We start from the raw sequence: 23007 nt of genomic DNA, 5'->3' as shown, positions 1-23007 counted from the left end.
AAAAAAAAAAAAAAAAAGGGCTGGGAACTGTGTATTTTTAATTGTTCTTGTTGTGATTGGAAGTTATCTAAGCATCAAGGAAAACTTCCCGAAATATTTATCTGATAAATTGCTTTGACTTTTATTTCCATGTTCCACTATATTTAATATGTTTATCTTTTAAAAATATATAGACCCCAGTTGCTTCTCAGCAGAATGCATCAAGTGTTCGTGAAGGTAAATTTATTATTTTAAAGGATAACTGTCTCCTCTAAAAGTAATTTAAATTAAGGATTTATAAATAAGTGTAAATCTGAATTTCTTTCATTATTTATAAGGCAATTATAAAAATGAAATTGAATTTTCTAAACAAAATAATCTTGCATTTTGTAATGAGCGGTGTCAGTAGCAAAGCTAGCTTAGAAATTGAGCTTAGTGGGTAGGGTCTCTGGAGCAGGTTCTCCTCCACATACCAAATACCTGCTCATTTCATACATCTGTAACTGGCCAGGAAGCAGTGCCGTGGCCCTGGACATGTCTGAAAGACAATGCCTTTGTAAAAAAAAAATCTATTTATTTATTTAAATAAATTCTTTTGTTAAATTTTCAAAGTTCAAATGTCTGTCTTTTCAGTACATCTTCAAAATGCTTTTATGCCTTGTTTTATTATAACTCAAACACTTAACATGTTATTTTTATAATTTTCCCATTTTAAAAGTATTTGCATTTGAAAAATATTTACTGAGGAAAAAAGAGAAAGAAGTAAAAATCATACAGAATATCAACGCTCAAAATACTATATAGATGTTCAAGCCTCACATCCATTTAATTCCACACTTGAAGGTACCAATGCTAAAAATGTCAATGTTCTCGCCATTTTCTAAATTAATGTGGTCATACTGACAGTAGCTGCTGTTTTTTTGAGGACAGACAATGGATCTTTTCTGATCCATCGAGGGTATGCTGTAACTCACCTCTTTCCTTTAATTGTCCCATTATATATTTTTTTCCATTCCACTTCTCACATCCTTTTTGCCCAGGTTATTTCTAAGACATCCCTTCTTTTCTGCTGTCTTCCTTTCCTCTGCCTTTCCTTGAATGCCTTAGTTTACATGGACATTCCTTGCAGTCTCTTTGGCCTGTTGTGCAGGGTGCACAGAGCATGAGTAACCTCAAGGCCTCTAAGCCTCTGTTGGAAGTAAACACCAACCTTTGCAAAAATCATAGCACTTGGAGCTTCCAAAAATTAGGCAAGAAGGGGGCTAATGGTATGGTCTGTAATGTTAGAGTGTCCTCCTCCTTTGCTCTCTTCTTTGAGCTTATTTGCATTTATTTCAAGAGTAGAGGCAATGACTTTCAAACCCAAAGTAAGGGAGCAGCTTTATCTCACATAGGAAGGAAGCTTCAAGGAGAGCAGAGGCACAGCAAGTGTGGTCTAAGTTCAAAGGTTTTTGGACCTAATTTGGTTATTGTTTCTCCTTTGGAAGTTGCCAAGGTTGGTAGTTACTACTATTTTATATTACTGGGGATCAAACCCAGGCCATGAACAAGCTAGGCAGGTGTTCTAGAGAGATGAACAATATATCTAACGCAGCTAAAAGTAACCTGCCACACAGTGGAAATACAATCCTGTGAGCTCCAAAGTTCACCCTAGGAGGTACACCACAGGAAGCTAGTTTATCTTACCATTCACAGTATTTTAATCTGAGTTCTTACTACTTTTGTTCCTTTTCGGTTCCTATAACTCTCAGTCTTTCTCCCATGCAGACTACTGAAGACCAGGAGGAAGAATAAGGCATTAAAATAATTGTGATCACTTTTATTAATGGTTCAGAAGCAGTCTCCTATAGCCTTCAACATACAAGTCTTATATTTCAGGCTTATCCCCATTTTCCAACCTTTCCTCTTGCACTCTGGAAAACAGTGAAATGACAGTGAAGATGGCATTATTATAATGATAACTTTATACTTTTTTCCAAAAAGAGAGACCCCACAAATCCTTATATTTTGCCTTTTATCAGTAATAATTTGCTTAAAACACATCTTATGATTAGTGAAGGCACACTAGTGTATCATAACACCCGAGGGAAGGCTACATGGAAAGTAGAAGGGGAGTGTGCAAAGTGTAGCCGAGACACGTTCTTTTGGCACACACTTGTTCTCTCAAATTTAAAGCTCCAGCCCCAATAGGTTAGGACTCCATGTGCACTGCCAAAGGATATGCAGAGAGGTGCTAGTGTGTAGCTGTAATGCTGCTGACTGAGAATTCTGATCCTACCAGCCCATGTATAGCCGCAGACTGACAAAGGCATACACTTGATAGAAGACAGGTTTCCGAGAAGACCTCTGACCAACTCTGATTCTGCTTGATTGATATGGCTGCATGTGGGGATTTCACTTTAATCCTAATGTAAGACCTTTCCTAATCCAGAAAGGCCTATACCTGCTGAACGCCACCGAGGGTCTAGTCACAGACAAGAAGCTGTACCGTCTCCAGTGTTTCCTCCTTCCCAGAAGTAAGACTCTTTCCCTTTACAAAGAAGCTTCCTCTTGTTATGTATAAATTCACACATGCTTTGTTGCAATGTACAGTGACACTGGCTTATAAGGCTGAATAAAAGCCAGTATTTCATTGGTTTGTAAAAAGTGTTCAGCAATTTAAACTGTGTAGAACTGCAGAGACTTACAATCAGTATTAATTTTTTTCAGATTTTTTTTCTTTTATTGAGTTTATTGGTACATTTTAGGTACACAGTACAATTACATTCATTATTGGGATCTTGTACCTTTACATGACAGGTCTTGCTTCTCATTTTTCCCCCTTGTCCCTGCCCTCCCTTCACCCCCTCCTCTCCTCCCCATTTGCAAACACTTTATTTCCATTTTTTCATTTTGTCATATTGTTTTCTTCCCTTATTACCTTTCCCCTACCCTTCCCATTTTCCCTACACCTTTAGCCCTTTTCCTCCTATTTCACATTGTCAATTATCTCATTAGGATCTTAGGTACTATTATAGTTTTTCACATCAGAGAAACTATTCGGTATTTACATGTGTGACTTCTTTATTTCACTTAGGAGTATATCCTCAATATGTATCCATTTTCCTATGAATGAATCTAATTAATCAGTATTAATTTTTAGACTAAACTAAAATATAGCACCTTAGTCAATTAGTCAAAACTAAGGGAAAGAACCTTGCTTTTTTTTTGGTACCCAGGATTGAACTCAGGTCCTTGAGCTTGCAAGGCAGGCCACTGAACCACTGAGCTAAATCCCCAGCCCTACCTTGCTTATTTTTAATGCTTCTCTTATTTTTAGATATTTCTTATTGGCCACTGGTATTGATTATGTTGTAATGTGTTCATTCTTTCTTTCAGAAAAATCCATCAAAAACCCATACCCCTGCCACGTAAGTACAATGAGGTCATGAGGAGTCAAGGCTGGACTTGGTGTGTGACAGGTCTAGGCTCTGACATGTCATTGTCACTTGTAGCTCTGTGGCCTTAGGATCCTCTCTTGCCTGTTTCACCATCTGTAAGATAGAACTGATAATATTCATTTCATAGAGTTCTCTTGGAAGGTAAATAAACTTCAGGCAACTTTTAAACTGGTTTGTTTCCTTTTAAATATTGATTTAATAATTTACTGGCTGGCCATCTTTTTAAAACAAAAACAATAAGAGAAAGTAAAATAATGTTTTAAAAATAAGATAAAGTAAAACAATGTTTGGGAAGTACATAGAAGATTCTCAGTCAATGATAGCTATTTAATTTATATCTAAAATACATTTTAGTGATTATAAAACATGTCCATGAGAGGTATCCTGAAAAGAGGATAACAACAAATATCTGGATAATTTTGCCAAGGTAAAAATCACCTTTTAAATGTATGAATCAGATATTTCAGGCTCACAGACCATTACTGCCCAGACCTTAATTTTCTTTCTACTCAATATAGTAGAAAAAAAGGAAAACCACCTTACATGGATAATTTGAAATATGTTCCAAAACAATCAAGGTTAAATCTATACAAATTATCAGAATAATTCATAATAATTCTCAGAATAATTTATAAAAATTTTATGTGCATTTTTGCTAAACAAATTATTTAGGTTTTAATAATCATTTTTACTTGCTTTAAAAAAACTTCTTCCAAATGGTTTTACTTCTAATTTTGATCACACAAAAGCAAAAATAATTTGACTATAGAAATTTACTTTTTCATTATTTAAAAGGTTTTATTATATCTTTTATTATTTTTCAACCCAAGTCATTTTTTCCATCATTACTGACCATCCGGCATATGTGAGGCACTCTTCCAGGCACAGGAAATACCAGGATGAGTCAAAGGCCCTGTCGTCATGAAGCTTACACTCTGACGAGGTGATGGAAATACGAACATATAAATAAGCGATGTCATATCAAGTCTATGCCAAAGAAAAACAGGGCAATGGAATGGATGGCAGAGACTAATGGAGGCAGTGAGGGTTGCTACGTTAGATAAGGTGGTCTGGGAAAGCGTCTTTTATAAAATGAGGTACAGTAGTTCCTCCCACAAAGAGCAGGGGTGAGGACAAAATGAGCTAATACGTTGAAAACAGAGCAGCCCTTGTACATATTTGGGGCTCTGAAAATGTTAGCCATGAGTACTCTGCAAACTGTAGAAACCACCCTCTACCCAAACTGTGTGCCTTGCACAAAGAATTGTTACCACCCACTTACCTTTGCTCTTCAAGTTCCGAGTGCCTCACTCGCTGCAGAAGCCACTCTTCCTACAGGCCCATCGTTCGTGTGCTGCTGAACCCTCCCCAGGCTCCCTCCTGTTAAAGCAGTGGCTGCCTTCTTTGAACATCCAGAGCACTCATGCCTGAAACCCTTAGTTCTTTCAAACTTATCCTGCAGACTTCCCTGTCTTATCACTGGACAACTCTGGTTGCTCTGGTCAGAAACCTTAGAATCTCATTTGCCTTAGTCATACACCTCCCAAGCTGTTCCTTTAAATTATATCCCAAATCGAACCACTCTTGCCACTTCCATGCTGTGGTCTGTTCCTGGCTACCAGCACTGGCAAGAACACTGAATAGCCTCTGCTCTCTGCTCTTGCCCCTTTTTACTTCTGGCACAGCAGCCGGAGTAACCGAGTGACAAGTAATGCAAGATCATGTTACTCATCCTCCAAAGCTTCCTGTATCTTTTCATTAAAGCCTGAGTCCTAGTTAGAGTCCACCAAGTCCTATTAATTTGATCACAAAATCAGATTCTTCTTGCCTCCTGTCTAACTTCACCCTTACTCTTGTCCCCTTTCCTCACTATGCCAGGTTCAATGGTTCTCTGCTCTTCCTCAAATATTCCAAATCCTTGCACTCACTCTTCTCTCTGAACATTCTTTCCAGAAATATTTATACACCTCCTCCCTCTCCAACTGTGGATTTCACCCAGGTATCAGCTCATTGAGGCCTTCCTTTCCTATTATCATTCTCAGTAGTATTTATGCCTCTCTAATATTGTGTATATATTTACTTTTGTCTCTGTCACTTGGTTCAACTCATTAAAATTCAAGATCCAGGAAAGTGGGTCATTTTGCTGTTTTGTTTCTGCTGTATATCCACAGTGCCTTGACCTATGGCAGCACACACAGAAGAAGGAATTCATATATTTTATCTATTTTTTCTTTATTTCTTTCTAATTCTCTGTACCTTTTTTATTTCCTTTATCACTACATTTAGATTGTAAACTTGAGGGAGTTTATTCTCAAAGAAAAGATTCTCAAATGTTTTTGTCTCAGGACCATGTTAACCCTTAAAAGTCATTGTAGACCTAAAGAACTTGGATTTACATGTTTCTTTCTATTGGTATTTAGTGTAATAAGAAATAAAACTTAAACACATTATCCATTTAAAAATAATATGTGAACATAAATAGCATGTTTTTTGAGAAATCACCACATTTTCTAAAGAAAAACAATTTAGTGGGAAGAGTGGCATTGTTTTACATTTTATAAATCCCTTTAATAACTGGAATAATAGACTGCTGGATTTTACCATAAGTTTTTAATTCAATCTGTTGCAGTATATTTTTATGGTTAAAATATATGAAGAAAACCAGGCTTCACAAAGATAGGTAGTTAGAAAAGCAAAAACCTGTTTAACCCTGGAATGGACCTTGGAGATTCCCAGGGTCCTTAGACCACACTTTGGGAACCATGGTCTTAAAGATGCCTTTGGTTTATGTGTCCACTGTACCAGCCACCACAGCAATGAGGCACACACATAGTAAATGCACAAGTAATAGTGGGGATTAATTGATTCTTCAAACACTTTTCAGGATTTCCAGAAGGAGGAAGCCCAACTATGGATGGACCATCCCTTAGTTTTTCATCTAATTCTACCTTTTCAGAACAGGTGTGGTAGAAACTTTTTTTATTTTTTCTCAGAATGAAGGTCTTTAAATTGGTTCTTGCAGTGAGTGACTTCACTTGGCCAAGGTTATTACAGATTTGTACATGAATGTTAGAGCATATTTCGTTTACAAAGATTTCTTATGCACTTAAAGTGATTATATTTATACATAATGTTTCAGGTACATAAGTACTGTGTGAATAATTTAGAATAATAAAGCTAAACTCATGCTAACCTGGATTACTAGTTGTTTCTATAACCCCAACTGATTGCTACCAATAGCTAATTGTCAGACGTATGAACTGAGGATCTCATTAAACTATTATCAGTAAACTACAGGAGAGGACAGGTCTTCTGAGTACAGAAGGTTTTAAGAATAGACCCTGTAGATTTAAATTGGTTTATGTGCTTCCATTTGTGAAGGATACAAATAATCTATGTTTTTACAGTGACTAAGACCTTGCTCCATTTATTCTAATTTGTATTCCAGATGCCCTGAATAACAAGTAATGTTTCTAAAAAATAGCAAGGAAATGTATTGCTTTTCACATTTAATTTAAACTTTGCAATTTCTGTGAATAGACCTATCAAGAGACTCGTGATATTGAAACACATAAAAGACATCATAGTTTAAAGAGGAAGAAACGACTCTACCTGCACTTGGACAGTCTGCGTTTACAGGGTTAGGGATATGTTTTTACATAAAGATGTAAAACAGAAGTGATAGCATGTGTGCTTCTTGTTTTCAAAGAAAGCACGTTTCATTATTTACAAGAACCACATAAGATGATATTCATAAAGCCCTTTAGGGGTGATAAAACACTGAAAAGGCAGCAAGAATAAAAGCAATAGAAAGAGAAAGTATAACTTATTTAGGAGCAAGAATAAACGGTTTGGGAAACTAGTGGGATTTAGTTATGTTCAAGTACTACGTTTAGCAGCTAAGTCCAATAGGAAAGAGCCAGTGACTAGCTGTCCTTGTTACTCCAGCTGACTGCTACCAGTAGCTAATGTGGCTGGGCAAAGGAAGAACAAAATTCATTTTTATCGTATTGGCGCCAACACACATTATTAGTTCCTGTCTCTGTCATGCAAACTGGGGCTTTGTTTCCAGTGCATAGAAATGAACAAGTCCTTTAAAGAATAGTTCATGCTTAACAACGCCTCTGTTTCACAGGAAGCTGACCTTCACTGTAAGCCATGGTATGCTGGCGCCTGTGATAGGAAGTCAGCTGAAGAGGCATTACACAGATCAAACAAGGTTTGGCTGTCTTTAAATTTCATTTTGTGTCCTCAGCCTGTGATAGGCACCACTGTTATCCTGATAAGTGCTAATTAAGCAACTGTAACAAGTATGGATGCAGGAATCCTTTTCCTTTACTTATGCAGGAGGAACTGTCATCATCCCCTCCTCTCTTTGGAGCATCCATTCTCTGTTCCCCACTTCCTTTCTACTTGTCCTTTCATCTTAAGGCTCCATAGGCTCCATTGCTCTATGAACAGGGGAGGTCTCTGGAAAGCATGGCTCTAGATAAGCTCTATTCAGAAATGAGCAGTGGCAGTCTATTTTGGGTCTATTTATAGGTATAAAAATTTGGGTCAAGATGGCAAAAAAAAAAAAAAATCTGAAAATAACTTTCTGAGAGCCCAACCTCAATCATGTAGAAACACTAGAGACAGTTTGGACAGAATATATGACAATTACATACTGTTCCCCTACGTTAATTCTAGTTCTAACTCCACAATTAAATATATTAAAGGTGTCTATCGATCCTTAGGCTGGCTTTTCCAGTTATTTCTTGTTTGACCTAGTTTACTTCTTGGGGATTCTCAGGAAGAACTGTGTTTACATTATTCCTTAAGGTCTTGTACATTAAAAAGTATTTTGTTCTTAGCCTGATATTTAGAGGAAATGTTAGCTGAATAGAAATTCCATAGCTCGAGTTTTTAAAAATTGCATTGCTGGATTGCCTTGCTCTGTATGAAGCTCTTGAGTGGCCTGATATTAATGTTACCTTCTTGCCCTTGCATATAATTTGATACTTTAATCTGAAGGCACTGCAGGTTTTTTTGTTTTTGTTTTTAAATATAATTTTGTTATCAGAATATGTCCCTGAGATTGTTCCAGGTTGATCTCTTCAGGTAGACAGAAGCCCTTTCAATACGTAGATGTAAGCTTTCTCTTATATCCAATAATTTTTCTTAAATGTCTTAAAGGGTAGTTCTGGTCCATTGTTTTCTTTTTCTTCTTCAAAGACTTATATTTATATGCATTTTAGGGCTTGTTTCTCAGGCTTTCATCTTGCAGATTCCATTGTACTTCTTTTATTAACTCTCATGTTAAAAAATGTCTCTGCTGTTTTCACACCTTCCTTCAGTGTCCCATATTAACTCTTTATTTGAGGCTGGGTTAGTTCTTGGGTATCTAATTTCTTTATTTCTGAGATAGGTTTAACTTTTTCTTTGATTTCTTTTTCTTTCTTTCTTTCTTCCTTTCTTCTTTCTTTCTTTTTCAATTTCCTTCTTGAGTCTAATGAACTCTGGTTGCATTTCTTCTTCTGGCTTATTGTCCATAATTTTTGAATTTATAATTCTAGGATACTCCTATAAAATATGTGATAAAGATCGAAGTACTATCTGTAGGGTGTTTTCCACTTTAATACAAGTTCTTTGGAGAAAGAATTGTGCCAACTAAAAGTTTTAGTTTCTTGGTTTCTATTTTCTTCTTATAGTACTTTTGAATGGAATTTATTTAATACTTATTTTATTCATGGGCAACTAGTGAACATGGTTCCTGGTTTGGGATTTTTTCTCTAGGTTTGATTTTACCATGTGGCCCTTTACACATTTCTAAATCATATAAAAGTAATACTTTAGTTAACGCACAGAAAAAACTAGCCTTGACCTCACTCAGGATGTAACAAAAAACTGTAGCTAGGTAATATATGTATTCATTTTCTTCCTTTTTTTTTTTTTTTTCCTTGCCATACTGGAAATTGAACTCAGGACCTTGTGCTTGCAAGGCAGGTACAGGTACTGCTAAGCTAAATCCCTAGCCCCAATATTACTTATAATTCTGTAGGCTAGAAATTCAATTTATGAATACATATATTATGGCCAAGGATGTGGCTCAGGGGTACCATGTCTGCCTGGCAAGCACAAGGTGCTGAGTTCAATCCCTGGAATCAAAAAAAAAGTAATAACTATAATTATTCTTTTATTTTATTGAACAGGATGGATCGTTCCTTATTCGAAAAAGCTCTGGCCATGATTCCAAACAGCCATATACCCTAGTTGTATTCTTTAATAAGCGAGTTTATAATATTCCTGTGCGATTTATTGAAGCAACCAAACAATATGCTTTGGGCAGAAAGAAAAATGGTGAAGAGGTCAGTAATTTCTCTTTTAATTCAGCTCTGAAACTGTGCACTGAGAAAAATGAGACCATATTACATTATTAGGTACTTGCATTATTAGGTACTGTGGATGAAGAGAAGGGATACAAGAATCCTTGGTCCTAGCTTGCATGTTCTTCATAAATAGAGTACAAGATAAAATACTACAATGGGACAATATATCCTATGAGAAATAGCAAAGAAAAAAATGAAGTGATATACATCCTGTTCCTTGTACCCAGTTAATGAAGTCCAACTGACCTATGATATTAGTTCAGGAGGCATAAATGTTAAGGCTGAAATGCCAAGTAAAATTAAAGTTGTAAAAATGCCGAGGTCATTGTCTAGACCTCCAATGTCAAGACCTAGAATTTCAACTCAGGTACCAAGTTAGGAGACTAGGGAAGGATCCAGAAGAGGAGCGGGAACTTCATTTGAAGCATTAGACAATAGCCCTTGGACCAGAGTCAATTCATGGGCCGGTAGCATGAAAACAAAAATCACATGGGTCTTACAGTATCAACCAAATACGAACTTCAATGCCTCTTTAATCTGCATCAATATCAAAGTTTAGCATACCTCAGTTTAACCACCCTGTTCTGATAAATGAGCCCTATAATATGAACTGGTATAATCCATGAATGGTCCAGAAAGAGTGATAGTTGTTTTGGTCCAAATGATGGGTTGAATTTTGGATCAGTAGGTGAAAGTTAGATGGAAAACTAAGTGCAAAGTACAATCTAAGCAGAGAAAATAGAATAAACGAAGTTCAATTTTAAAAATACTTAACGGTGAGTGGTGGTGCTCACCTATAATCCAAGCTACTTGAGAGCTGAGGCAAAAGGACCATAAGTTTGCACCTACTGTGAGCAATTTAGCAATATAGCAAGACTGGTCCCAAAATAAAAATAAAATAAAAGGGGCTGAGAATGTAGCTCAGTACAAAGGCTCTTGATTCAATCCTCAGTACCACAACACACTTTTTTTTGAGATTTCTTCAGAAGAAACCACACCTATTGTCAGAAAGAACACTTGTTAGAAAGTGTTATACTTGGTGAAGCATCAGTCTTCTATACTGGATGAAGACAGCAACCATTCCTTGTTCAACTTTGTATTTTCAGAACAAAAGTACAATGGCAGGCTTCAGTGGACACCTGATAAAGGCATACTAATGAATGAATCAAATTGTTGCTTGAGTGGTTATAGGTAGAACAGCATTTATAAAACTGACAGAAAAAGTCTTATGTATTCCTTAATTTGCCTTTTTAAAGAATTGTGGTAAGAAGACATAGATCATACAATTTATCTCCTTAACCATTTTTCAAGTGTACAGTTAAATATATTTACATTGTTGTAAATCAGATCTCTAGAACTTCATCATCTTATAAAACAGAAATTCTATACTTATTAAACAACTCCTCTTTCCCCCTTCCCTCTAGCCCCTGGAAACCACCATTCTACTTTCTATTTGTGTATTTGACTATATACTGGGTACCTCATGTAGGAGAAATAATACTGTATTTTTTTTGTTTTGTTGGTATCGGGGATCGGACTTGGAACCTTCTGCTTTTGCAGTAGGGGGCAGAACCACTGGACTAAATTCCCAGCCCCCTGCCTTTTTAAAAAAATATATGACTGGCTTATTTTGCTTAGCAGAATATCCTTTTATACTGTAGCTTGTAACAGGACTTCCTCCATTTTTAAGGATATATATATATAGCACCTATTATATGAATATAGCACATTTTGTTTTTCCTCTTATCTATCAATGAACATTTGGGTTTCTTCCACTTTTTGACTATTATAAATAGTGCTGCTATAAATATGGCTTTACAAATACCTCTCCAAGATTCTTGTTTCAATTATTTTGGATCTCTCAAAATGGGATTGCAAGATGATGTGATAATTCTATTTTTAATTTTTTGAAGAAGCGCATTTTTCCAAAGCAGTGACATCATTTTACAGTTCCACCAGAGGTGCACAAGAGTTCAACTTCTCCAGAGCCTCACCGACATTTGTTACTTTCTCTGTTTTGTATATATATAAATATATATAAGTAACTATACATATAAACATCAGCATTCCACCCTACTCCCACTATCTCAAGCCCATGGACCAATATCAGTAATATATTATTGTAGTGACCATGTGGTATATTGATAGTCAGTCAATTAAGCTTTTAATTAAATTATGTATAATTTTTAAAAATCATGTCTGCCATATGCTGAACATCCAAATGGAAAATTAAAATTTTGGTTACGACACCAATTGTGTCTATTTTTTCAGGCATCTGAATTTTTTAAAATGTATTTATTTATTTTATTAGTGCATATTAACAGAACATAATGTTTACATTCCTTGTGGGGAGTTGATACATGTACATAACATATCTTAATTTCTTTTTTTCATCCCCTTCCCTTCCCTGCCTCCATCTGTGCATCTTTTTATTTGAGAAAGATCCATCTCCCTGTTTCCTATTACCTATCTTTTATTTTGCTCTTTATTTATATTTTGGGTTTCTCATAAAAGAGAAACGTACAATACTTACCCTTGTATGTCTGATTTATTAAACATGACAGGATGGTCTCAAGGTGAGTCCATTTTCCTACAAAGACTCAAGTTTATCTTTATTTATGCCAGTGTAATATCCAAAAGGAACCCTTCTACATTGTTAGTGGAAATGTAAACTAATGCAAACACTATGGAAATCAGTATGGAGATTCCTCAAAAAGCTAAAAATAGAAATTTCATTTGACATAACTATTCTCCAAGTATCTTCCCCTCAAAATTAAAAATAGCATATTACAATGATACATGCATAAAATAGCTAAATCTTGGAAGCAGCCTAGTATGTCTACATTTTTAAAAGTCCATGTTTGTGTCTGTCTTGGCTATGTATGAGTCAGTAAAGTAACCAGTTGATTCATTGTTTACCTTTTCATGCATTTTTTTTTGGCACTGTTTGATACACTATGAAGTAATTCTATAGTTATGACCACTTCTGCTTTATTTTATTGGTCATGAAATTTTGAGTTATCAAACATTGTTTTTTTTAGATATATGAATATCTCAAATACACTGAATTAAGGTGAACAGAAAAAAGAGCAAGAACTGAGGGGAAACGGCAAATAAATATGCCTGATTCACCTTTCTATAAATTACAAATATGCTTCAATTACACTCCCTTCTTCAAATTGTCCAATTCAAGTCCCTCCTAAAAACATTTCAGTACCCAGATACAACAAAGCAACATTACAAAAACACTCAGTGATTAGATGGACGGAATAAGTTGGTAATCAGTGTAAGTACAGCAATTCTTTTTTATGCTTCCTGGGTTCAAAACACATTTTTTCATTTGGAATCCAGAGAAATTCAGAGAAATTGTGCTATTTCATTTTTCTAGCCCTTTAGTATATAAATATAATTTCCAACTGCATTTGGTTGAATCACATGCTATACTAAACAAATGGAATAAAAGTATTACAGATTTGTCATAAGAGAATTTCATTAGCAATTGCAAGAGGGCTGAATGTTTGAAGAGACAGTAAGGAATAAAAATAGTATTTGAAGGTTCCTGTCTCTTTCCTCTTTTCCCTCACCTAGTATTCATATAGCCAGATATCTAAAAGATGATAGGCATTTCATTTTAAAATTTGGCCAATATTCTGAATATTTTACTTTATTGAATATATAATTTTTAGAAGCCTTTGAATAATTAAGCATTTTTACATTTTTTATTCCAGTTTTCCAATTTGAAAACTAAGAGATAATAAAATAAATTGATATTAATTATTAGATTGGCAGCATAGTTGTGGAACAATTATTGCTTTTTCAATAATTGCTTTTAAAAATGATTCTAAATGTATTTAGTTGACTGAATTTGTAGCGTTTTGGGGTACTCAGTGCATTTCATTTCATGGTTTGTGTTATACATATTAATCTTTTTTTAATTGAGTTTATTGGTACATTTTAGGTATACAGTACAGTTACATTCATTATTGGGATCTGTACGTCTATATGATAGGTCTTGGTTCTCATTTTTTCCCCTTGTCCCTGCCCTACCTTCACCCCCTCCTCTTATTAATATTTTATTTAAAACTTTGATAACTTTTCAGAACAAAATTTTTACAGCCTTAAAACCCATAGACAAGAGAGATTAAAATATGGAAAAATAAATATGTGTGGTGAGAACCTAGCATGAAGTTTCATTATTAATTAGGCAATCTTAACTCTACGCTTACCAGTAGTCAGGCACAGTTATAAATGTGAGGGTTTATAAAGCTTTTTTTACTTGTTCGAGAAAAGAAAATCAATCTTTGCATTTCAGTTAGCTTCTCTTGCTATTACAAAATACCTGAGATAACCTATAAAAAGAAAAGGTTTGTTTTGGCTCACAGTTTAGGGTTTTCAGCCAATGATAGTTTGGTCCACTGCTTGGGGCAGCACATTATGGCATGACAGTGAGAACAAAACTGCTCACCTCATTGCTAGAAGGTAAAAAAAAGGAAGAGAGCATGGTCCCACAATCCCCTTTGAAGGCACACCCCCAGTGAACTGAGGACCTCCTCCCAGATCCCACCTTTTAAAAGGTTCTGTATTTCTCCATAGTACCACCCCAGTAAACAACCCTTTAATACATAGGCCTTTGGTAGACATTGAAGATTCAAACTATAGCACCTTTCATTGAAATTTGCTGGGGATTTAGCTCAGCGGTTCGGTGGCCTGCCTTGCAAGTGCAAGGACATGAGTTCAATCCCCGGTACCAAAAAAAAGAAAAAAGAAAAAAGAAACTTGTGTCTCCGTAAAGAATGTAGAAAATCTCACTGTATGATAGTTTCACACTTGACTCTAAATAAAAAGCAAAATATTAAAATATTACATCATAACTCCAAGAAATTTCTCCAAGTAATTACGCTAATTGAGCCTTTCAATATGTTTTAAATCCTACCAAAATAGGAAGGCCCAAATATAGGAAAGTATGCCACTCTGAAGGTTACAGCCTTTGTGAAACTAGATTTTTTTTTAAAGCAGAATATCATCTGGGACCCAATAACTTATTCACTTGAGGAAGTAGAAGATGTGAGGAGTGGAGCATGAAGTTAACATAAATGTCAATGTCTAATTCATCTATATTTTCTTTCTGTAGTATTTTGAAAGCGTTGCTGAAATCATCAAGAATCATCAGCACAGTCCTTTAGTTCTTATTGACAATCAGAATAACACAAAAGATTCCACAAGACTGAAATATGCAGTTAACATTTCATAAAAGAAAAAGGATATCACTGTAATTGTTTCAGACATCTTCTCCAAGTCTCTCCTCTTGAGAAAAGTTCCTAAACTTATTTTGGATTATGAATCATCACTAATAAAATAGAAGATGGAGGCAATTATGAAGGTGGTCATCCACTCCTGGACAAGTTGCATGAACTTTTTCTGTTGCCTGATCTGATGATCCGGGGAAGTTGAGTGATCACGGTACTAATATTCTCCAAATAAATGTATTGAAAAGCAGCAAGTGTAAAATATTTTCATCATACTGTTGTGTAAACCAAGAGGCTGGAAATTTAGGCCTCTGCAATGGTCACTAGTACAGGAATGTAGCTATGCTGTCCACTGTCACTGCCTGACAATTATGTCTTGGTTAAATGTGTAGAAAATAAAATATTATAAGTAATACATGGTATTTGTAAGTATAAATTAGGGGGTATAATTGTGTGTGTGTGTGTGTGAAACCATGGGAGATGTATATGGAAATGAACTTCCTAAAAGTTCTACAGGATTCTATGGTTAGATTTACTTACTGAAGATAATTATAGCCTCTTTGATCTGCATATGTGTTAAATAGAGCCTAACCTTGATGAGGTTCAAAGTGAGACAACAGAAAAACTAGGTGGGAAAGCCAATTCCCAGGGAACAAGAGTAGAAAAGCAGCTATTGATGAACACTAAAAAATAAAAATACATCATTGTGAGTAGCCATGACCAAGATCTCACATAAACCGAAGGTATTTTATGCTTTGTCATATGACAGCTTTTCTTTCTACAGAGCACAACACTGAAATGATAAACCAGTTAACTGACTCTAGTAATTGGAAACACAAACTTGATCGCTGAATAAGATAGACCCTGAAAAATATTTTTGAAAGGCTAAAGGGTAATGATTCTGAAGTGACTCACAGACTCACTTTTTTATCCAGCTTTAAGACAATGGTTTTTATTATATTTAGTCTACCACGTTTGACAATATAAATATACTCATTGGAAAAACAATACTAAAATAAGAATTAAGTTCATGGAAGTTAATAAAACACAGCCAAGGTACTCTGACTTGTAATCTTAAATATCTTTTCTTTTCAAGCATGGTCAGACATGTAAAACTATCTTCACACTAATTTTAGCATGTAAATTTGTAATTTACTATGTTTTCTATTATAAAAATTAATACAGTACTACTCAAAATACTGAAAAAAACTATTATCAAAGTCATACCCACATTACAACAACTTTTCTTTGAGAATACATCTTTGAAAGGCATATTTTAACAACAAGTATTTACCTAAGGATAACAGTTTGAGTTTTGAACTCGCAGTCAATTTTCCATTATCTCCAAGTGGAACTAACGGGAAGGTGGGAGGAGGAAGAACACAGGTTTCCAGCAATGCCCTGAGGGCAGCCATGTGGCATCCATGTGTGAGGCAGAGTGACTGCAGATCTGTCCTACATTGGGGTTAGTTCCCCAGGTGTTCATTTTATACAAAAATGACCCATTAAAAAGAAAAAAACACGACAGTACACTTGTGAGACAAAAGGCCAAACCCAGCAACTGCCTGCCCAGTTTAGACTGAGGGTTGATGTACTAGCTTTGAGACTGAAGAAATAAAAGGTTTTCCAGGGGTATTCAACATGGCTGAATGGAGGAGGAGTCATGTTGGACCTTAAAATAATTATATTTTTAAATGTCATATTTTCATGATTACTATGATATTGGTTGAATTGTGTTCAGGGTCTTTACAGATGTAGTTAAGAATGAGGTCAATAAAGTAGGTGTTTCAGTGACGGGGAGAAAGAGCAAGAGAGTTGGGGAGCGAGGGCCAGGGCCAGGGCCAGAGACAGTGACAGTGACAGAGAAAGACAGAGACAGAGACAGACCGATCTGGACACAGACATAGATGTGCAGAGAGGGAAGACCATGTGAAGAGACACCTGGGGAGAACACCACATGGAGATGAGGATTTGGGTTGATAAAACTACACGCTAAGAGTGCCAATGATGGCAGGAGAGGCAAGGACAGATTCCCCTTCAGGTTTCACAAGAATCTTCACAGGAATCTTGGCCACTATCTTCATTTCAGTTACAAACATCCAGAAGTGGGAAACAATAAATTTTCTGTTTGTGTGTGTGTTGTTTTTAAACCATCCAGATTGTGGTTCTTTCTTATGGCAACCCTGGGAATACAATTATACTTAATTGTACAATATGATTTATACTTTTCACAATGAAGATATATACACATTTTGAAATTTTTATATGAAAAGCCTTTCTCCCCTTTTAAGAAAACCATAGAATCATTTATAATATACTAGAAAGGACAACTCACAATTTAAAGAGAACTTGGGAAACCTTTTATTAAGCAAAGCATCTATTCATAGAATATAGTTTCAGCTCTCTTATCAGCTTTTCTCAGTGTTACATGCAACTCTTTTCTATGTAAGTAAATCTTCATTCATTCTTTCTTATGCCACAGTAACTGGTTTCATAACACCTTCTTCTGTCCCATCTCCACGCTCCTCTCCTAAGCATCCTATTCTAGTAAAGTGCAGTAGCACAGCTGTAAGATTTTACTAATTCACAGCTGGGGTTGATACTTAGCACAGCTGGGGTGGATTTCTTGGAATAGAGGCTGGAAGCCCTTCTCTTTGGAAGGGTCCTCTCCCCAAAGTTAGGAGAAATACCCACCCCACCATGCCAGTCTTTTCCCCATATCACAGAGGAGTCCACTGGAAATACCTCTACCTGCTTCTTTGAAGCCTTCCACTGTAGGTGGTATTATTGATGAGGGAAGAATAATCTTCAAGAGATTTAAAAACCTGGCCTGTGATTTTAAATGCTTGATAAACAAATGGATTTTCACAAAGATATTCTCAGGCAAGGGAGGTGGTGGGACAGGAGACAATGGTCAAGGAGAAGACATAGCGTTATCAGCTTAAGAAAGAAACTCTCTGATCAATTCCCATTTTCCATTTCCAGGAGTTTGGAAACTAAAATTGCAGCTTTGATAATAGGAAGTCTGAAAGTTTGTTCAAGCAGACAATAGAGACAGGAAGGCTAGACCTGTGGCTATCAGAAGCTTGCATCTATTTTAAGAACTAGCCATTGTGACAGTTTGGTGAGCTTTCACTCTGCAGCTAGGTGGTCTGCCTAGAAGGGAGTCCCAGAGAGGAGAATGTAGTGATGTGAAGCAACATCAGCAAAACATAAGGCATTTTCTTACAGCAGGAATGAATTCTTATCCTTCAAAATGGCATTACGATACTATACAAACTCAGCCTTTATTTGTAGGTAGGGTTGCTCCCAGGTTGTACTGAATGGCCTGCACACTTAGTGGCTGTGGCTAATCACAAGGTTAAACAATATTGGCTTCAGAATTAGGACTGGAAATCCTAGATATATCTTTTATCAGTATGTTATTGGATGTACCTCCACCCACTTTGTAAAATAATGGTTTTCTGGTAATGATACAAGAATTTTAGAAGTTGGCATACTTTAATCACTCAGCACTTAGTTGTACCTAATAAACCTTAATTATCAGTCCCTAACCAAAATATCTTTTGCAGAGATAAAAAGTTATCTGTGGACAACTCTTCAAATAAGTACACCTGTATTTGTGAACATTTAATAATTCTGATTATATCAGAGAAAACCCAAATATTTTCTTATCTGTGGTTTTTAATCTTTTAGTATCTAAAAATTCTTTGACTATGATGAGAGTTATGGACTTTGCCTCAAGGGAAAGTAATGCATTTATATGTATATGCAAAATTTCACATCAATTTTCATGAGATTCCGGGGCCCTTGGGGACTCTATACCAAGAATCTAAAGATCCAAGGCTACAGATCCCTACCCTACATTCTTTTTAAACTGTGGCTTATGAAAATCAGCATAATACTCTATTAAAGATTTGAATAACCCTAAAAGTAATTCTTACATTAGATAAAAAGCAAGATACTGATGTGGTTTAAGCACAAGGGCTTTGGAGATAGTTGTGTTAATTCTAATTTCAGTTTTAACAATAAAAGAATGCACGAACTTGGTTTCTCCATTTGAAAAATGCAGGTGGTAATACAAATTACCTTAGGATGTTCAGTGAAAATAAAAAAAAAAACTAAAAATAGCCAGATGTGGCAGTGCATTCCTATGACACTAACACTCTGGAAGGATCAACTAGGAGGATACTCTCTCTCAAAATAAAAATTTTTAAAGGGCTGGGATGTAACAGTGCAAAGACCCTGGCATTAATCCATAGTACTAAGAATACAGTGGTACCTCAGTTCATGATGTTAATTTGTTCCACAACTTCGGAAATAGTGGCCACCAAACTGTTAAAAAAACAAAAGCATTTGTGAACTGAGGTACCACTGTAAATTATAAAAATTCAAAAATGAGAATTATTATTCATTCAATCAGCCAACATTTATTGAGCTTGCTCCACGTCCAATAGTATATATGTTAGGTCCATGAAATATAGAGACAAATCATCTCAAGTTAAGTTATTTAAATAGCAACTTAAGTTTTTTTTTAAATCAGTCACAATTTTATAAAAATATCAAACAGGACTTTTATCTAGAAACTATAGTACTTAAAAGAATGCCTTCTACACTTATCTCAGCCAAAAGGCCAAGAAGTGATAAAAGAATGCCTTCTGGCATCGTACCCCACAGGTAGATGATGCCAGCTGTGCTTTGGCCCCTGACCAACTGCACACCTGTGGATTACATGCCCTGGCCTCAGCCACTCTCCAACTCCAAGGTGGCTCTGAATTTTGTTTCACCTTGGGGAAGCAGAGGTTCTGACCAACCAACGAACCTGACTGTGGATAAGGTCAATGCTGGGAGAGAAGGTAAGCCCCAGAGAGTCAGAAAATCCATAGAGAAATAACAGACTGGATCAGAAACTCTGGCCTCAAGAAAAGCCCATGGTTATTGTAAACTAAAAAGACAGCGTGGGTTTACTCTGAATGTGACTTCTTTACAACAGGCTAGAGTCGGAAAAGAAATCCAGTTCAGTCTCCATCATATTACCAGAGAGTATTTAATCATGTGCCATTTTGGGAAGGGATCAGTAACTGACCACAGAGCAACCATAGAATGATACCACTTCAGAGTTTCCAGTGTTACCCTTCCACAGTGACTGGGTGAGTGACAGGCACAGGAGACATCTGCAGAGAAAGTGCAGGTTAAACATAGACCCTCTGTGAAACTTAAATTCATGCCAAGAAGGGCATGGGCCCTATTCTTCATAGTGAGACTCCAGACACACTGAATACAGCTTTCAGATGGGGCTGGATTTGAAAGTGCTGGCATTAAGCCCAGCAGTATGTTTGAACTCCTGCCCTGTGACCTACATCCAGCAGAAAAAACTGCGTGATTGCTTCCTTTATCTACCAGCGTGAACAAGGACATGCCTTGGCTTGGTTGGCTTCCACTATCTAGGGTATATGGACAGAGGGGTTTCTGGAATGGGTGGGGGCAAGTCACAAACCCACAGGCCATAAAGCTAGGCAAAGAAAATCATGACTTGCTGGATTTTTAAGATTGCAGACCCTGGAAAGAAACCACTTATTAAAAAAATACAGAGGAATTATTCTTTGGACTCATTTTTTTCTTTCTTTTTCCTTGTCTCTTTTAAATTTTTTTCTTGGGGCCAGGGATGTAACCCAGTGACACTGCAACAGGTCCTGAGTCAGATTCCTGGTACCTAATAAAAGAACCAGTACAATTTTTTCTTTCCTTCCCTGATTTCTTTATTTTTTTCTTTTGCTTGTTTGATGTTTTCTGATACTTTTATCTAATACTATTAATTTCATTTTATTGCTTAAAATGGTTCTCTGTCTCACTTTTCTCATTTCCTTCTCATCGTCTACTCATTTTTCAACTTTTATTTTTTTCCTTCTCCAGTCCCTACCTCCTTGATTTTTATGAGCATGACCATTAAGCTTTATGACTCTTTAGATACCTGTTTTACTAACACTGGTGAACACTGTTCAATTGTTAGTGGTGGTATAGGTGTTATATTTAGTAGATACTGTGTATTAATATTTGGTTTATCTTAGTGTATACAATAAATATAAATTTCTTTTTCTATGTTTAGGGTGATACATTAACTTCTTATAGCATGTCAATATCCAGTTAATTTTTTCTGATTTTATTGCTATTGCCAATGTGGCATAGTTGTTACTAATAATTGGTTTTCTCTGTATGTCAATATCTTAATTGCCTTCATATCATTAACAATATTGTGCCTATTCTTAGAGAACTGTGTGCCGGTCCAAATATACTGTAGCCACTCCTATGAAATAAATGAAGAAAATTGTATCTTGGCCTAAAGTTACCCACACGCAGAGTACATCACTGAAAAGAAGACACTAAAGAGTTTTCCCATACTAGCAAAAAAGTATTCCACTATACCCAATTCTCAAACCTCATCACAAAAACAAAACAAAACAAAGTACAATAAAAACATGAGAAGATAAGGTGCCAAAATGCCTTCAAAAACTTCCAACTCCCCCAAGGCTGATCCTGGGCATCAAGGGGCAGTAAAACAAAAGGCACACAGCCAAATTATTTGAAAGCATAACAGAGGACATTAAAAAGAAATGATCAACAAAGTGTTTGGTGAGCTTAAAAAAGATATAAATAATCAAATAATAGATATAATAAAATGATCAAGGAGCTTATAGATGATGCTAATAAATAGCTGCCAGACATAAGCAAAATGATGCAAAACATGAATGACCAACTTAGCAAAGAATTGGAGTCCATGAAAAGTTACCAATTAGAAACCCAGGAGATTAAAAATTTTATTGAAAGTATGGAGAGCAGAAGTGAAAAATATGAGAACAGGGTGTCAGAAGTACAAGGTAGTGACAGTGATGTTAACCAATTATTCACAGATAGTTTAAAAACAAGAGAACATAACACAGATCCAAAAACAAAGATTAATGCCATTAATTGGAATTAGTGAAAAATCAGAAGACAGTACAAATGGCATAAAAATACAGAAATAATAGCAGAAAACTTTTTAAATATGGCTAAAGAATTTAACAAAGAAATAAGTGAGGCATACAGAACTCCAAATAGCCATGATCAGAAAAGAACCTCTCCAAGACAGATCATTGTCAAAATTTGACAAGTCCCACACAAGAACAGAATCTTAAAAGCTGTTAGAGAAAAGCTATTAGTCACTTATAAGGATAAACCCATTAGAATTACAAAACTTAAAGGACAGAAGAGCATGAATTAAAGTGTTTCAAGCCTTAAAAGAAAACAACTTCTATCCCAGACTGATATATCCTGCAAAACCATCTTTCAAACTTGATGGAGAAATATGGTATTTCCATGATAAAGAGAACTTTTAAAAAGTCATGACCGTTTGAAGGTGGGGAGGGGAGGAGGGGGTGAAGGGAGGGGGGGGACAAGGGGAAAAAATGAGAACCAAGACCTGGCATGTAAAGGTACAAGATCCCAGTAATGAATGTAACTGTATTGTCTACCTAGAATGTACCAATAAATTCAATTTAAAATAAAAAAAATAAAATATGGCTTTGGGTTTAAGCTAAAAAAAAAAGTCATGATCACCAAATCAGCACTCAAAAAAAAAAAAAAAATCTCAAGGATATCTCAAAAAGAGACAATGAAGCTAACAATATCACAAGATCTAATAGAATCAACACACTAGATGGGGTGAGGAAAGAAGAAAAAAAAGCGAAAGAATCACCAACAGTAAAATAATGCAATGACAGGAATAAATCAATACCTTTCAATAATAATTCTCAATGTGAATCATCTCAATTCCCCCAAAGACACAAAATAGTGAATAGATCAAGAAACAAAACTCAATGATATTCAGTATACAAGAAACACATTTACCCAAAAGGAAATTCATACAATAAAAATGAATGACTGGAAGACAATTGCCCATGCAATGGGAACCTCCCAAAATGCACTGATAGCTATCTT

General features: G+C 35.7%; 1 protein-coding gene across 2 annotated transcripts in view; it reads left to right on the top strand.

Annotated features, from left to right (window-relative positions):
- Blnk (B cell linker) overlaps positions 1-15178 on the top strand; it is an 80650-nt gene extending 65472 nt beyond the window's left edge. For both annotated transcript variants that reach the window (XM_010618129.3, XM_033761301.1), the window contains 7 exons: positions 174-216; positions 2411-2495; positions 3358-3389; positions 6304-6380; positions 7555-7638; positions 9611-9766; positions 14919-15178. In XM_010618129.3, coding sequence (XP_010616431.1) covers positions 174-216; positions 2411-2495; positions 3358-3389; positions 6304-6380; positions 7555-7638; positions 9611-9766; positions 14919-15038 — 597 coding nt within the window. In that variant the 3' untranslated portion in view covers positions 15039-15178. The remainder of the gene's footprint in view (positions 1-173; positions 217-2410; positions 2496-3357; positions 3390-6303; positions 6381-7554; positions 7639-9610; positions 9767-14918) is intronic.
- Positions 15179-23007: the final 7829 nt, after the last annotated feature.

Source organism: Fukomys damarensis, unplaced genomic scaffold (genome assembly GCF_012274545.1).
Source record: "Fukomys damarensis isolate Sample0158 unplaced genomic scaffold, DMR_v1.0_HiC HiC_scaffold_8, whole genome shotgun sequence".
Taxonomy (NCBI): Eukaryota; Metazoa; Chordata; class Mammalia; order Rodentia; family Bathyergidae; genus Fukomys; species Fukomys damarensis.
The sequence above is the reverse complement of the archived record's forward strand: the minus strand, read 5'-3'. Positions and strand labels throughout refer to the sequence as shown.